General features: G+C 41.2%; 1 protein-coding gene across 1 annotated transcript in view; it reads left to right on the forward strand.

Moving 5' to 3' along the window:
• The window catches only part of LOC138982154 (uncharacterized), a 75,072-nt gene extending 68,374 nt beyond the window's left edge, over positions 1-6,698 (forward strand). The window contains exons 6-8 of the mRNA XM_070355375.1: positions 1,829-2,089; positions 2,665-2,744; positions 4,009-6,698. Coding sequence (XP_070211476.1) covers positions 1,829-2,089; positions 2,665-2,744; positions 4,009-4,131 — 464 coding nt within the window. The 3' untranslated portion in view covers positions 4,132-6,698. The remainder of the gene's footprint in view (positions 1-1,828; positions 2,090-2,664; positions 2,745-4,008) is intronic.
• The last annotated feature ends 9,712 nt before the right edge of the window (positions 6,699-16,410 follow it).

Raw genomic sequence — 16,410 nt, forward strand, 5'->3', positions numbered from 1 at the left:
CTCTCAGTGCACCACACCCACCAGTTCAGTTCACACCACCCACTCTCTCAGTGCACCACACCCACCAGTTCAGTTCACACCACCCACTCTCTCATTGCACCACACCCACCAGTTCAGTTCACACCACCCACTCTCTCAGTGCACCACACCCACCAGTTCAGTTCACACCACCCACTCTCTCAGTGCACCACACCCACCAGTTCAGTTCACACCACCCACTCTCTCATTGCACCACCCCCACCAGTTCAGTACACACCACCCACTCTCTCAGTGCACCACACCCACCAGTTCAGTTCACACCACCCACTCTCTCAGTGCACCACACCCACCAGTTCAGTTCACACCACCCACTCTCTCATTGCACCACACCCACCAGTTCAGTTCACACCACCCACTCTCTTAGTGCACCATACCGATCAGTTCAGTTTACACCACCCACTCTCTTAGTACACCATACCGATCAGTTCAGTTTACACCACCCACTCTCTCAGTGCACCACACCCACCAGTTCAGTTCACACCACCCACTGTCTTAGTGCACCACACTCACCAGTTCAGTTCACACCACCCACTCTCTTAGTGCACCACACCCACCAGTTCAGTTCACACCACCCACTCTCTTAGTGCACCACACCCACCAGTTCAGTTCACACCACCCACTCTCTTAGTGCACCACACCCATCAGTTCACACTACCCACTCTCTCAGTGCACCACACCCACCAGTTAGAGGTGGATTAATTCTGTCACGAATAACACATGTCAATGACCTTTTAGAAAACAATTCCATTTTGTCATTTCAAAATTTACAGAACTTAATTGGTACTTCACCAGAACTCTATTTACAGTACATTGTTGTTCACTCGGCGTTGTCTCGTTATTTAAAGAACAATACGGATTATGTATATGCTGTTACTGAAGAATTTTCGAAATTGTATTTTAATGATAAAGTTATGTTAAAAGCTAGAGACTTTCGAAATTTTATGACAGATATGAAATATAGTCCACCCTGCTGTGTTCGATTTTGGCTGAACAAACTTGGTATTAATATTGAAGAAAAAGTTTGGCTCAATGCAAAAGAGACAACAACAGAAACCAGACTAAAAGAATTACAGTGGAAGATATACACAATATATACCCAACCAATATTCTTCTCTTAAAAATGGGACTCACAAATAATGATAAATGTCCATATTGTATTGAACAAGTTCTATTGCAGTAAAATTCACCATTTCTGGAAGCATGTTGAAACATTGTTTTACGATCGATACAACATAGCAATTATTTTACAAGCAACAGATGTGCTGATTTGTGTGCGAGATAAGAATGGTTTGACACATGATATGTTTAAGTATCTTACCCATTTAATCTTGATTGGAAAAATGTGTATAAGTAAATTTAGATATGGGACACCCCTTGAAATATTATTTATTTTTCAAAGGGATTTAACCCTCAGGGGACTGGTATAAAACAAGTGTAAGTTTAAATTGAGTGTTTGAAATAATAATATTTAGAGACTGTTATTTACGGGATAGAAATGTATGATATAAAAAAAATATATAAAAAAAAGGAATAAATTTATGTTATGATTATTTTTATTCATTTACTTAAACATATTAGTTTACTAATAAAGTTTGTTGATTTAAAAATGTACACATTTGACTGAGAAAAGAAAAGACCTATGAAGAAGGTTTGCTCCAAGCCACACACGAAGAAAAAAAAGAAAAAAAAAAGGCAAAAAATAATTGTAGTACCAAACCTGCATGCAACTGAGGTTAAAAAAATAAAATTAAAATAAAAAATTCTGTCACGGTATTAACCTTATGTGCAGAAATTGGATGTCGGGACGAAACGCCGGAAGGTGGCGCCATCTCCTTTCCGTGGGTCACGGACTACCGAGACAAGTATCCTTACCTCGATCTGACCACGGTGGGGCAAAGGTCGGCGGGGTCAAGGTCGAGACGGTCGGGTAATCAACGGCCAAGGTCGCTGACACTCCGATCAGAAAGAACAACATCTGAGGCGTCGCACACGCAGAAGTTAAGAAAACACCGGTCCTGCAGAGGCCGGCGAGTGAGGATAAACATTTCAGGTTGGTTTCGTGTTTAAGCTGTTCGCCATTCACAATATACGTTTTCCAGAAATAACTCTGTCAGGTTCGTGGGCCGTGTTGAAAACGAGTAAATACTCTTGCTTTTAGTGAAGCAAGCTTTCTACACGTGCTCTCTGTCCACGTGTTTCAAACACCTCGCTAGTGACGGACTGGCCCGGCTATGATGTCATGTGGGAAAGTTTGACTCACTAAAAGCAAGAATATTCACTCTTTCACATCCCATACAAACCCGACAAAGTTATTTCCGAACATGGTCTATTCTCAGTTAAAGAGCTCGGACAAACCAAACTGTGCCCCGATTTTACCTGCTAGAGGCACACCACTCATCATAGGGACGACTTTGGACAACAATACTCAACAATGATACCCGAAATAGCGAATGTCTTGTCCTTTTATGCCAGGCCTTTGGTCTGATTTGGTTTAAACAAGTGTTTTGTTCAGTTTAATATTATCGTCACACACACAAAAAGCGCAAAGAACGATAAAAAGCAGAAATGCTTATATGAACAAGTTATATATGTTCCCGAATTGACTTGTGTCTGTTCGTTCTGCAGATCCTGAAGTGTTAGAACCACGCTCCATTTGGTCACGTGTGTGTCCTACGACTTGCTGGAATTGTTCTTCCAACAAACAGGTATTAATAACTCTCCCTCTGTCTGTCTGTCTGCTTGTCTGTCTGCTTGTCTGTCTGCTTGTCTGTCTGTCTGTCTGTCTGTCTGTCTGTCTGCCTGTCTGTCTCTCTCTCTCTCTCTCTCTCTCTCTCTCTCTCTCTCTCTCTCTATCTCTCTCTCTCTCTCTCTATCTATCTCTCTCTCTATCTCTCTCTCTCTATCTCTCTCTCTCTATCTATCTCTCTCTCTATCTCTCTCTCTCTATCTATCTATCTCTCTCTCTCTATCTCTCTCTCTCTCTCTCTCTCTGTCTCTCTCTCTCTCTCTCTCTCTCTCTCTCTCTCTCTCTCTCTCTCTCTCTCTCTCTCTCTCTCTCTCTCTCTCTCTCTCTCTCTCTCTCTCTCTCTCTCTCTCTCTCTCTCTCTCTCTCTCTCTTTTAGGCCTTGTGTGCAGTTTGCGTTATGAAGACCTTCCTTAAAATGAGTCGGAAGTTGACTTCGTGAAGGGTTTTTTTTAACCAAAAATTCTTTGAGAAACATGCGGGTCACTATCTCAGATCTGTCCAGGAATGTACACTGGAAAAGACCATCGTCCACTTAGACACATCCCACAAATCAACAGCCTGGGTTACCTCTGGGCATTCTGGTGCTCTCTGGGCATTCTGGTGCTCTCTGGGCATTCTGGTGCTCTCTGGGCACTCTGGTGCTCTCTGGGCACTCTGGTGCTCTCTGTGCATTCTGGTGCTCTCTGTGCATTCTGGTGCTCTCTGGGCATTCTGGTGCTCTCTGTGCATTCTGGTGCTCTCTGTGCATTCTGGTGCTCTCTGGGCATTCTGGTGCTCTCTGGGCATTCTGGTGCTCTCTGGGCATTCTGGTGCTCTCTGGGCATTCTGGTGCTCTCTGTGCATTCTGGTGCTCTCTGGGCATTCTGATGCTCTCTGGGATATTCTGGGGGTTCTTTGATATATTCACTTCTTAACGGACTCAAATGAGTTCATCAATCATTTCTCACTATGCACATGAAGTAGTCAGGATGTTAGTATGTGTATGTGTCGAAGTGGAAGAATGTCAATATGCCATGCAAGTCCCTTGCCTTGTTGTTGTTGTTGTTGTTGTTGTTGTTGTTGTTGTTGTTGTTGTTGTTGTTGTTGTTGTTGTTGTTGTTGTGTGTGTGTGCGTGTGTGTGTGTATGTGCGTGCTTTCTTGCGTGTGGGCGTTTGCGTGTGTGTTACAAGAAACAAGAGATCTTGATTAAAAAAACGGATGTGGATGGGTTTTTTCCGCCCAGTGTGAGCGACGTCCATGCTCATCCCCGAAGACAGAGGCGGTGACCGGACACTACCGGGCAGCGACCGGACAGAGCGAGCTGAGGACACTGCCCTTGACAAAGATCGTGGCCTGTGGCTGCTGAACGGCTCATCCCTCAACCTCCACCCCTGGTCTGCAACATCGTCTTCTACGACAGGCGTCGTGCCGTGCTGATCTGATGGCCGTCATCCAACCTGCTGAGTGTCTGGATCTGGCGCCGCTGAGAAACATGGGCCAACATCTTCATGACACACACACACACACACACACACACACACACACACACACACACACACACACACACACACACACACACACACACGCACGCACGCATGCACACACGCACGCACGCACACACGCACGCACACACACACATACACACACACACACACACACACACACACACACACACACACTGGAGCATATGAACAGGCAGAGTTGATGGTGGAACAGTTACTCTATCCAGGAGCGTAGTGAGACATCCTCAGACTGTTACCTCTCGTTGCTCAGACTTGACACCCGCAGTGCTCTTTAAGTCTAGGATCTGTTTTCAGATGCAGCCGTTTTGGACGATCTTGAATCGATTCTGGGCATCACAGCTTTTTTGATTGACCTCAGTCCCCGAGAGAACCAGCTATGAAAGAATGTGTTGCACTCAGTTGCCGAAAGAACTGCTTGTCTTGCTCTCAGTTGCCAAAAGAATTGGTTGTCTTGTACTCAGTTGCCAAAAGAATTGGTTGTCCTGCACTCAGTTGCCCAAATAATTGGTTGTCTTGTATTCAGTTGCCAAAAGAACAGGTTGTCTTGTACTCAGTTGCCGCAAGAATTGGTTGTCTTGTACTCAGTTGCCAAAAGAGCAGGTTGTCTTGTACTCAGTTGCCGCAAGAATTGGTTGTCTTGCACTCAGCTGGCGAAAGAATCGGTTTTCTCTGCAAGCGTGATGTAGGAGACGTTTTCGCCAAGAGACATCTCAACCGAGATGCTTCACGCTGTTGCTTGGAACGATCCCTGCAGGTGTGAGGAGACAACCATAAATCTTTCTCGCTTGTGGTTCCCAACAACAGCAACCAAAATAACATTTCCTTCTGATCAAAACTGATAGTGCTGGCTGTTTGTGTTGAGAGAACATGATGTCGGTGTGGTCACATGATGTCGGTGTGGTCACATGATGTCGGTATGGTCACATGATGTCGGTGTGGTCACGTGATGCCGATGTGGTCACATGATGTCGGTGGGATCACGTGATGTCGGTGTGGTCACACAGTGATATCGGTGTGATCACGTGATGTCGGTGTGACCACATGCTTCGAGGAGCAGCATGATGGACTTAGGAACTAGGAGTGCAGCGGTCGGACAGACGACAACAGCGAGTGCACAGATTCTGGGCCCGTGTAACACATAAGTAAAAGCCAGAACGGTTGGACTTCTGCTGACGAGGAGACAGAACGTTGTAATTTATCTTTCCTTGGCTCTTTGCAGTTCGTTTTACATTGCTTTGTTTCGTGTATCACGAAATTATTTATTGATTTTGGATCCAGCCCATTTTTGCTTCCCCACGCCTCCCAGCCGCTTGGTAAAGACTGATCAGGTGTAGATGGTTATTACCAACTGATCATAATCAGTGATTGTTCTGCATCAGGTGTGCAACTCCGTGTATATATATGTGTGCTCATGGACCAGTATTGAAATACTCAAGGAGCTGGTATGTAAGATTATTCCTGTACAAGACAACACGGCATTCATGTGGCAGTGTCTTCAATGTGAATAGTGTCTTTCTTGTGTCATGGTCACGTGGCATAGCATGGATGTACATGAAGTGTAGACTGTGTTGAACGCTTTAGATCATGTTTTCGTTGTATGGCTTTTGTTTGGACTGATAATTTATACATTTGCTATTGTTTGATTTTGGTTTGTGTGTTTGGTTACATCAAAGTGCAAAGAATCATGGTCGTTTGTATTTTTGTTGTTGTTGTTTTTAGGGTTGATTTATGTTTTTGTGTGTTAACCTTAGTTTTCATTTTCATTTACATTACTTTATTGTCCCATCGCTGGGAAATTCGGGTCGCTTCCTCCCAATGGAAAGCTAGCAGCAATAGATCTCGGGCCTCATCAAAGTTTGATTTATTCTTGAAAGAAATGCCGTCGTCTGGGATATCCGTGTGTCTCCAAAGCACGCACGTGGCGCGCCGTATTACTTGAGAGTTGTTACCAAAGTTCCTTCGATCTCTCTGGCACATTTTTTTTCACAACTCTAGAACCCCAAGATTTATTTTGCGTGATGATTGAAGACAGCGAGGGAGGAAGGAAGGGTTGGGGGGAGGCAGGGAAGGCGAGACGGCCAGAGCAGCTATGAAACGATTTTGTGCTAGCCATGCAAGAATAAAGTACGAATGGTTGACATCGCGAGAGTCGCCGGGGTCCAGCCAACGGGATTGCGAGCTTTGTTTTCTCGAAAGCGAGTATACCTCGTGAGATGTGATATTGGGCTTGTTTCGCTTTTAGCTAATGTCGCCTTCCTCGTGTATCGCTGCAAAGAAACAGCGGACAGTGTTCAAGGCTTTCAGGACAGGCGTACCCTCGGGGTCAGTGCTTTAGTACTCAGCACTTATAACGGTCACGGCCTTGTCGAGATGCGGAGAGAGTGGTGGTGGTGGGACTGAAGGATGTAGATATGGAACATGGGGGGGGGGGGGGGGGGGGGCAAAATAACTTCCAATGAGAGTAATCAGTGCTGGGTGTGTTTATTGCCTAACGAAAAAAACCCAGCAACAACAGAAATTCCGGTCCCAGACTGAAGAACTTGCGAGTCAAGATAATGTCTTGCCATGTTATGTGTTGAGCTGTAGGTCTGACGGCTATGGTCAAGGTGGGGGGGGGTGAGGCAAGGCGTGTGGGGAGGTGGTACTGTATCGAAAAGGCGTAATAAGAATACGCTGTGAGTGTAACAGATTACCTGCGAACAAAATACTGGCTTTTCCAATGGACGGGTGTACATTCCTTGGATGAAATGGAACAGAAATGGCGTGCTTGAACAACGCACCTGAAGCATAATAGTGCCATTTCTTCAGTTTACAATAGTTCATGCTCTACACTGTGTTTACACCGACAAATGATTGCTCAGTTAACCCGATATCAAGTTCACCTCTTCGATTTTTAACATAATCCTTGTTTGTTTCTGTCACACACGTGCGCGCAGCTAATTATATTCATACTGTTGACTGTTCAGTTCATGGCCGTTGTCAGAGGTCGTTAAACTACTTCGCAAAATGATTGCTTCGTGCTTCAGTCATTGCGTCCAAATCTGCATGACTGATTGTGGTAAGAACATACTAATAAGTGATAGACCTGATAACATAAACATCACTCCACAAGAAGAAGAAGGGGGAGGGGGGGGAGGGGGGGTACCTTTGAACACTGACCCGGGCTAAGGTGCACGAAGCGAAAGTGGGTGCCACCCAAACGGGTGAGAATAACAAACCGAGGGGTCTGATTGGTTGAAATCAAAACAAATCTCAATTCGAACCAATCCAACATCGCGGCTGGCTCCCACCCGGTTGGTAACTTTGTCGTGCATCTCAGCCCTGCTCCAAAGCGTTAGAATGATTCCCAATGCTGTTACGTCCCTTTGTCTCTGTTTGTATGGACCAAATGTCTCCCGATATCTGAATGCACACATGAGTTGTTAGTGTTTGTTTTGGGGTGTTTTGTTCTTATTGTTGCTGTTTTTGATCGTATGGGGTGTTTTGTTCTTATTTGTCTCTGTTTTTGATTTTTAGGGTATTTTGTTGTTATTTGTCTCTGTTTTTGATTTTTAGGGTATTTTGTTGTTATTTGTCTCTGTTTTTGATTGTGGTGTATTTTGTTGTTATTGTTGCTCCTTTTGATTTTTTGGGTGGATTTTGTTTTAACGTTTGGACAAGTTTGGACTAAATGTTTTCAGATAGACTTGAAAACGAGACAAAGGTGATGGTGTATGAATGTGTGTGTGTGTGTGTGTGTGTGTGTGTGTGTGTGTGTGTGTGTGTGTGTGTGTGTGCTTGCACAGCGATTGCTCGTACATTAACGGCCAGATTTTTTATGAAAATTCGCATGTGAATTTTTTCGTAATATCCCATTCAAAAAGCATATTGTCTCACCATTTTTTTGATAAATGATGACGTTATATCCGGTTTCTTAAACAAGTTGAGGCCGCACTGTGGCCACCGAAATTTTCAATCGGACCTATGGGATTGCATTTCAGCTCGGAAGCATAAAAGTTAATTAATTCGTTTGTTCATCAAAGTTGTGATTGAAATCACTTCAAGATTTAGAAATGATTATGTCGTATAGTATTCTTTATCTTCTCTTGCATCTAAAAACATATTCATAAGGATAATGTTGTGTTTGGATTGAAAACAAACTAAAAAATCAAGAAAATCCGTTTTAAGCTAATAGGGTTTATTTGGCTTGTGTTATCAAGGCAATGGCTGCTCTGTCTCCGTTGTTTTGGCCAGCTTATAAATGATTCCCTAGTCTTGGTTAAAGAAAAAATTGCAGGACGTTCAGTTTTATTCTGTGAAGCCCACAGATTGACTAAATGTATTGATTATGCTTTCGACAGTTTATTCTGCACCTCACCTCTCTGGAAGCAGCCCGTGGCGGACAGAACGTGCCTTTGTTTTGCTGGACAATGTCTTGTCTCTTTGTTTGTTTTTGTCTTTGTGTCTATTTATGATGCACTTTTGTGATACTTGTGTATTATTTCTTGTCCTTTTATGGTAATATTTCCATGGCAAGCCGCATGGCTCCAGTTTCGGTGGCACCAGGTTGTACTTAAATTCTCTGCTTGTGTAATCAAAATTGTGCTCGTTGATACTTAACTTAACTGCCTCAGACAGGTACTTACTTTAACCCGACCATGCTGCGAGACTGTTTAATCATCGGTGAGTGAAATAGCCCGAGCCGTCTTACTTTACTACCAAATTATAGAATAATTCATGATAAATAGATAATGTTTTGTAAGTAATAAGATGTGATGTCAAAGGAAAACATTCCGTTTCATGTAGAATGCAGCAAACACCTATTACTTATAAGAATATTATTGACAGAAATACGATAATTAAGTGTAATAGTAATGCCACACTATGGAATAATTTACGAGACTTAAATTGTGTTCCATAAGTAATGCGATGTGGTGCCAAAAGAAATATCTCCTTTTAATGTAGAATAAAAATGGACATTAAAAGTTTCTATCATTTAAGCTTATCTGACAAATGCACGAGGCTTAAAAAAACCGGGATAGTGGAATAAAGCGTGTTACAACCGTCACGACGAGACACTGTAATCAGTCCTCAACGACTCTCATTAAAAGTTCTCACTTTGTATTCCAAAATAAAAAGCTTACAAACCTAAGAAAGCTGAGAGAGCACAAAAGTAGAGCGAACAAAGTAAGCGACTTACAACTTCCATCGCGCTTTTGTTGTCTGACTTTGGCGCTTCAGTTTTTGTCTTTGGCTCCCAAGGTGCATTCTTTGGGAATGAACAGTATGACACTGTACACTGATGAATAGGTTGACTGAAAATGCAGTGTTTACGGCAACACCTAATGAGCAGAACCCCAGCAGAGTTTGCAAAGCTGATCGAGTTCAGCACAATTTCCCCAGAGCTGTTTACCAATGAAAACCATTATTACGCTGGGAATAGTTCTTGGTTTAATTATTGAGACATTTTAACTATCAGGCATGAAAACTTTCTCTTTTCAGCGGAATTTCCGCCGTTTTTTTGTCACACTTTCGCTTTTTTTTTTAAATTTCCACCGGGAAAAAAAAGGAGACCCCCCAAAGAAAGAGGCAAAACGAAAGACGTGGCAAGCGTTACCCCCGCCACTGCTCAACAGACAATTGGATAAACCGTAAATTGCCGAGTCCGCAAACGGATCGATTCGAGCCTTTCTTCACTTCCTGCCGCACTTGAACAAATTTTTCTCTTGGAAATTCGGAGGTTTCCAAAGTTTGCGATGACCCTCTAACAGATGAAATGTGGCGATTTCATAAGCGTGGGGCCGCGAATCGGATCATAGAAGGACTGAAGAACGATTGGAGGTGGAACTGGCTTGACCGAGAATACGATGGCTGTCGTATTGGCGACGTTATCAGGAAAGTGGAGGTGAGAGGCAAGGCATTCTGTGTCGCATACATGTACGAAGACATTGAAGTACGGCAGTCGTGGGTTCGTGGCACTTCAGGCACACCTTGACACAAAGTGCCACAAGCGGAACTTCCTTGCATTGTACATTTACTAGACTGGATGAAACTTTTGAAAATAGCCTGATTTCTACCCTGGATCAATTGGACTGAGGATATGAAAGTGAGGATATATTAAGCTACAAGGGAGCTGCATTGTGCAAAGTAAATTGCATGATTATATGTGTTGTCATCACTGTTTGTGTGTTAAAAGTACTAACAATCGTGTGTATGTTATGACAGACATGAACAACAAAATGCTATGTTTGAGCATGTCTTTGTCTTGCTTAAATTTCTGTGAGAATTGTGTGTCAATAATACTGATATTCTTTATAATCTTTTTAGATTCCAATTTAGTGTTAAAGTTTTCAAAGGGGTCCTCATACAAGCTAACAATTTTAATACCCATTTCAATATTTTGAAAAGCTAGAGCCCCTATATTTTCAAGGGCCCCATGCAAGCTTGTTCGTATGTATGACAATTTCAGATTTTGAAATGCCTACAGCCCCTTCAGTTTCAGGGGGCCTTATAAAGCTTGTGTATATATATAAATATGCCCATTTTAAGGCTCAGAAATGCTGAAACCCCTTCAGCTTCAGGGGGCTTTGCCCCCTGGCCCCCACAAGGGGCGTTGCCCCTCGACCCCACTGGGGGCCTACTGCGGCCCCCACTTTATTTTCCTCTTTTTTCACCTCCGGTTGTTTTCATGCCTGAACTATACAAATAGATTTCATTGATAGATACTGGTTTCAAATTTATCCTTGGTCTGCAGAGAAAAAAATAGAAAATACTTGCACCTATGATCAGTACATTACAAGCGTGTCAAAATACATCACTTGCGTAAATATGGAAACCAGGGGATACGACATGGATTTAAATACTAACATTTTAAAAACAGACCAAAAAATATACTGTGTATTTGTTGAATGTCTGTATCGTTACCTAACTGGAGTATTAACGACAAAAGTAAAGAGAATGTATTCTAGTTGCTTGTTAATATACAACATACTCATTTAAAGGACTGAAAATGCATGTCAAAAAATGGTACCAAGCTCTGGAGAATTATCCATTTCTTTAACAAGTTTTGAACACTTTAATTGTGACATAGTACATATTTCGAAGAGCAAACCGGGCACACATGAAAAACACATGGTGATCACCTGAATTCCTTTGAAAACTAGTGAACGCTATGTGTGCCACTTTTGCAAGTAGACTTTTGTACTATGTCATAAAGTGTTCAAAGCTTGTTAAAGAAATGTGTTTAAAAGTAGAACACTTCAGTTCAGAATGTACAAGCTATCGGTTAAACGGGAAGTTCGAGTTGTATGTATCAGCGAGAGGGCAAAATGATCACATGGCAGATCAAACATAAGGACCAAGGAAAACCACGCTGCAAATGATTTGTTTTGTTGATTTTTTGTTTTTACGTATATTTCATCGCTTGTATAATTCACACAGAAAATGTGGTGTTGTTTTTTGTTTTTCTGGGGGGTTGAATTTTCTTTTGATTAATCGAGGTAGAACATGTTATTTTATCTTTGTGTCTTTAATTGTTCTATTATTCAGGTCAATTTGTGTGAAAAGATGTACATGCATATTTTATAATGGCCTACCTGTTCAGCTAACACTTTGAACTTGTTGAATTATGTTGCTTGATTGCATTCATGTCATTATTTGTTACTGCCTGAAGTTTTGTGAAGCTGCAATAAAAAATTCTAAAATAAATGGCTGTGTGCTTGACTGAAAAAAATACCAAAGCTGCAAATGTATTTTCTGCGATTTGATCAACTCCCCTGCTCTTCTGTCGCCAATTATGCATGCACATACCCATACGTGTGTGTGTGTGTGTGTGTGTGTGTGTTAATGTGTACGTGCGTGCGCCTGTGTGTGTGTTAATGTGTACGTGCGTGCGCCTGTGTGTGTGTGTGTGTGTGTGTGTGTGTGTGTGTGTGTGTGTGTGTGTGTTTTCACATGCACAACTCGGCAGAAAATACAAAAGAATGTTTGTTACATGACAGTTTAATAAACCAACCCTGTGTATCTGAAAAACTATAAACATACAGCACATGTGTAAACAATCATACATTCACCCTGGTTGACATGCTCGAACTCATCAGTAACACACACACACACACACACACACACAATTGCACACACAACTGCACACACACGGACAAATCAAAGTGGCTATAAAATAACAGCATGATACTCTCAAGAACTGTTCTGCATTTCCTACAGTTTTCTTCTATACTTCAGTAAGTATTCAAATTTGTCTTGTAGCAAAACCCTCGGTAAACTGTACAATATTCCAAGACCAAACAAAAAAACTTTACAAAACTCTCTCTCTCTCTCTCTCTCTCTCTCTCTCTCTCTCTCTCTCTCTCTCTCTCTCTCTCTCTCTCTCTCTCTCTCTCTCTCTCTCTCTCTCTCTCTCTCTCTCTCTCTCTCTCTCTCTCTCTCTCTCTCTCTCTCTCTCTCTCTCTCTCTCTCTCTCTCTCTCTCTCTCTATCTCTCTCTCTAAGCTTTAGTTAAAGCACAACTCAATAAAGTTACTGTTTATTTACCTCCGTCTTAAGATTCTCTCCATTTTCCGATCTGTTTTTCAGTTTGTGTGATGTCCCAAAGTTGAGGGGGTGGGGTTAGGAGGGCCATGGGGTGGTCAACGGCAGTATCCTTATTTCTGGACACAATGTCATATAATAACTGTTATCCTGTCAAATTAATAATAAATGCTGTCTAGACAAACACTGCCAGTACACCACAATTAGAATGCTTGAACTGAAGAACAGCTAGCACATCTGGAGGACATCCAATTGACGAATTCCGAAAATTAATCCGTCGGGTTTGTATGGGTTGTGGGAGAGTGACATTTTCTTGCAAAACGGCAGACAAACAATGAAGGGACCAATCACTGGCGAGGGGTATGCCCAAAACACGTGGAGACACGCACGTGTTTCCAGCACACCTTTGCTAGTCTTCTTCTGCGTTTGTGGGCTGAAACTCCCTCGTACACTCGTGATTTTTGCACGAGTGGAATTTTACGTGTATGACCGTTTTTTACCCCGCCATTTAGGCAGTCATACGCCGTTTTCGGAGGAAGCATGCTGGGTATTTTCGAGTTTCTATAACCCACCGAACTCTGACATGGATTACAGGATCTTTTTCGTGCGCACTTGGTCTTGTGCTTGCGTGTACACACGGGGGTGTTCGGACACCGAGGAGAGTCTGCACACAAAGTTGACTCTGAGAAATAAATCTCTCGCCGAACGTGGGGACGAACTCACGCTGACAGCGGCCAACTGGATACAAATCCAGCGCGCTACCGACTGAGCTACATCCCTGCCCCACCTTTGCTAGTGATTGGTCCTGTCATTGTTTGTCTGCCGTTTTGCAAGAAAAGGTAGCTCTTCTGCAACCAATACAAACCCGACGGAGTTATTTCCAACAATTATCTATTGTCATGTCAATTCCCACTCATCTGAGCAACAACAGACATTAAGAAACCGGACTTTCGAGCACGATACACGATTCAAGTATAATGTAAGTTATTTTTAGCCATGGCGGCCTTATCGATTTCTACAGTAAACATCCACGGTTTGCGAAATAGAGCAAAACGGAAAGCATTTTTTTACAATTTGAGAAAACAACAATTTGATATAATTTGTTTACAAGAGACGTATGTTACAGAGGCAGATGTTGATCAATGGGAAAGAGAATGGGGAGGGAAATTATTTTATTCATCTGCAACGAACCACAGCCTGGGCCAAATGATTTTGGTCCGAAAGAATTTTCCGTATGATGTTAAGTGTGTTGAGAAATCTAAAAGAGTACAGGAACTTAAGGTTCACTTGGATGATGAAATTCTGTATATTATCAATGTTTACAGTCCCACAACTGTCAATGAAAGAAGATCATTTTATAAGTTTCTCATGAATTATATGAATGAAAAAAACGATGTTAGAAAAATAGTTTGCGGAGATTTTAATTGTGTGTTGGACAATAATTTGGACATTATAAGTGGAGGAAAACATTGTGAAATAGACGTAAACAATTTTAAGAGTTTATTGAATGAACAAGGTTTGAATGATGTATGGCGTTTGTTTCATGCAGAAGATAAAGAGTTTACGTGGTCTCGCAAGACACCTTTTATTGCGAGGAGACTCGATTATATTTTAGCATGTGATGCTGTATTGAACCGTTCTAATAATTGTAAAATACAATCAGTTGCACAAACCGACCACAGAATGGTAATTATGTATTATAATTTAACACATATAGTAAGAGGTCCTTCGTATTGGAAATTTAATGACAGCCTTTTGCGTGATTCTGAGTTTGTTGACAAAATGAATGTGTTTTTGGAACAGTATATGAATGATCATTTCGAGGACAACCCCCACGACAAATGGGATTTCTGTAAAATTCAGATAAGGGAATTCTGCATACGATTTAGTAAAAATAAACATAAGCAAAACAATGATAATAAATCTATGTTGCAAAAGCAACTTAACGAAACAGATAAGAAATTGTCAATTGATACAAAAAATCAGGATTTGTTAACACAAAGAGAAAATTTAAAGCACAAACTTGAAATATTCAATATTCAAGAAGCAAAGAGTGCACAAGTAAGATCGCGAGAAAGATTTATTGAACAGGGTGAGAAAAACACTCGCTACTTCCTGAATCTTGAAAAGATAAGAGCAAACGTTAAGATAATGGACAAATTAATGGATGATTCCGGGAATATGATTACATCACAAGAAGAAATAATGAAAGAGCAAACAAAATTTTACCACGATGTATTTGGAAAAAATATTGATTTTGACGAAAATAAAGCTGAACGTGAAGTTGATGGATTAAATATTCCACAGTTAACACAAGAACAGAAAGTTGACATGGACCGTGAATTTACTATTGACGAAATTGGCAGAGCATTACAGTTATTGAGGAACGGATCATCGCCAGGTTTGGACGGGCTTACAGCTAGTTTCGTGAAGTTTTTTTGGCCGAGCCTAAAGACGATGGTTTTCAATTCTTTACAAACATCCTTTCAAGTCGGTGAGATGTCGACTACACAAAAAAGAGCAGTTATTTCCTTACTCCACAAAGGAAAAGATTTACCACGGGACAGCCTAATTAATTGGAGACCAATTTCGCTAACAAATACTGACTATAAAATATTTGCAAAGTGTTTAGCAATTCGTCTTGCATCTGTCATTACTGATATTATTTCAGAAGATCAAGTCGGTTTTATTAAAGGGAGACAATCAAGCGATGTTATTCGATTGATTGATGACGTAACAGATTTTATGAATCAGAAAAATGAACCAGGCATTTTACTTGCCCTTGACTTTTCACGTGCTTTTGACTCAATTTCCAAAGATTATATGTATTGGGCATTTAGAAAATTTGGTTTCGGTGATAACTTTTTGAATTCCGTAAAAATGTTAACGAATAATACCACAAGTTGCATCAATTACATGGGATGGATCTCTGAGGAATTCGACGTATTAACCGGAATTCGTCAGGGATGTAATTTTTCACCGATGGCCTTTGTCCTTGGCCTAGAACTTTTAGCCATTAAGATACGCAGTGACCCAAATATAAAAGGCTTAAAATTCCCGTCATTTCATTCAAAAACCAATTTGGAATATATTTTAAAATTGGCAATGTATGCAGACGACGTAACAATGTTCCTTAAAGATAAACACGATCTCCAACAAGTACTGTTAATAGTAAAGCAGTTTTCATGTATTTCAAATTTACATCTGAATGAAAATAAAACAGAGGCAATGTGGCTAGGATCCATGAAGAACAGTCTTGAGCAATACTGTAATATAAGATGGAAAAAACAGTTAAAAATTTTGGGTATAATATTTAGAAACGATATCGGTGCTTCTGACATTGAAGAGAATTGGTCAGTACGGTTTGATAGAATTGAAAGAATTGTTGGAATGTGGTCAAAACGGAATTTAAGCATTAGTGGTAAATTGTGTATAATTAAAACTTTTTTGATATCCCAGTTTGTATATGTTTTGCAGGCACTCTCTGCACCGACAAAAGTGCTTAATAGATTAAATACTATCCTTTTTAAATTTTTGTGGAAACGGAAGTACTCAAATAGTAAAGCTTTTGAAAAGGTGAAACGAACAGTTGTATGTAAT

This window comes from Littorina saxatilis, linkage group LG12 (assembly GCF_037325665.1).
Source record: "Littorina saxatilis isolate snail1 linkage group LG12, US_GU_Lsax_2.0, whole genome shotgun sequence".
Classification (NCBI taxonomy): Eukaryota; Metazoa; Mollusca; class Gastropoda; order Littorinimorpha; family Littorinidae; genus Littorina; species Littorina saxatilis.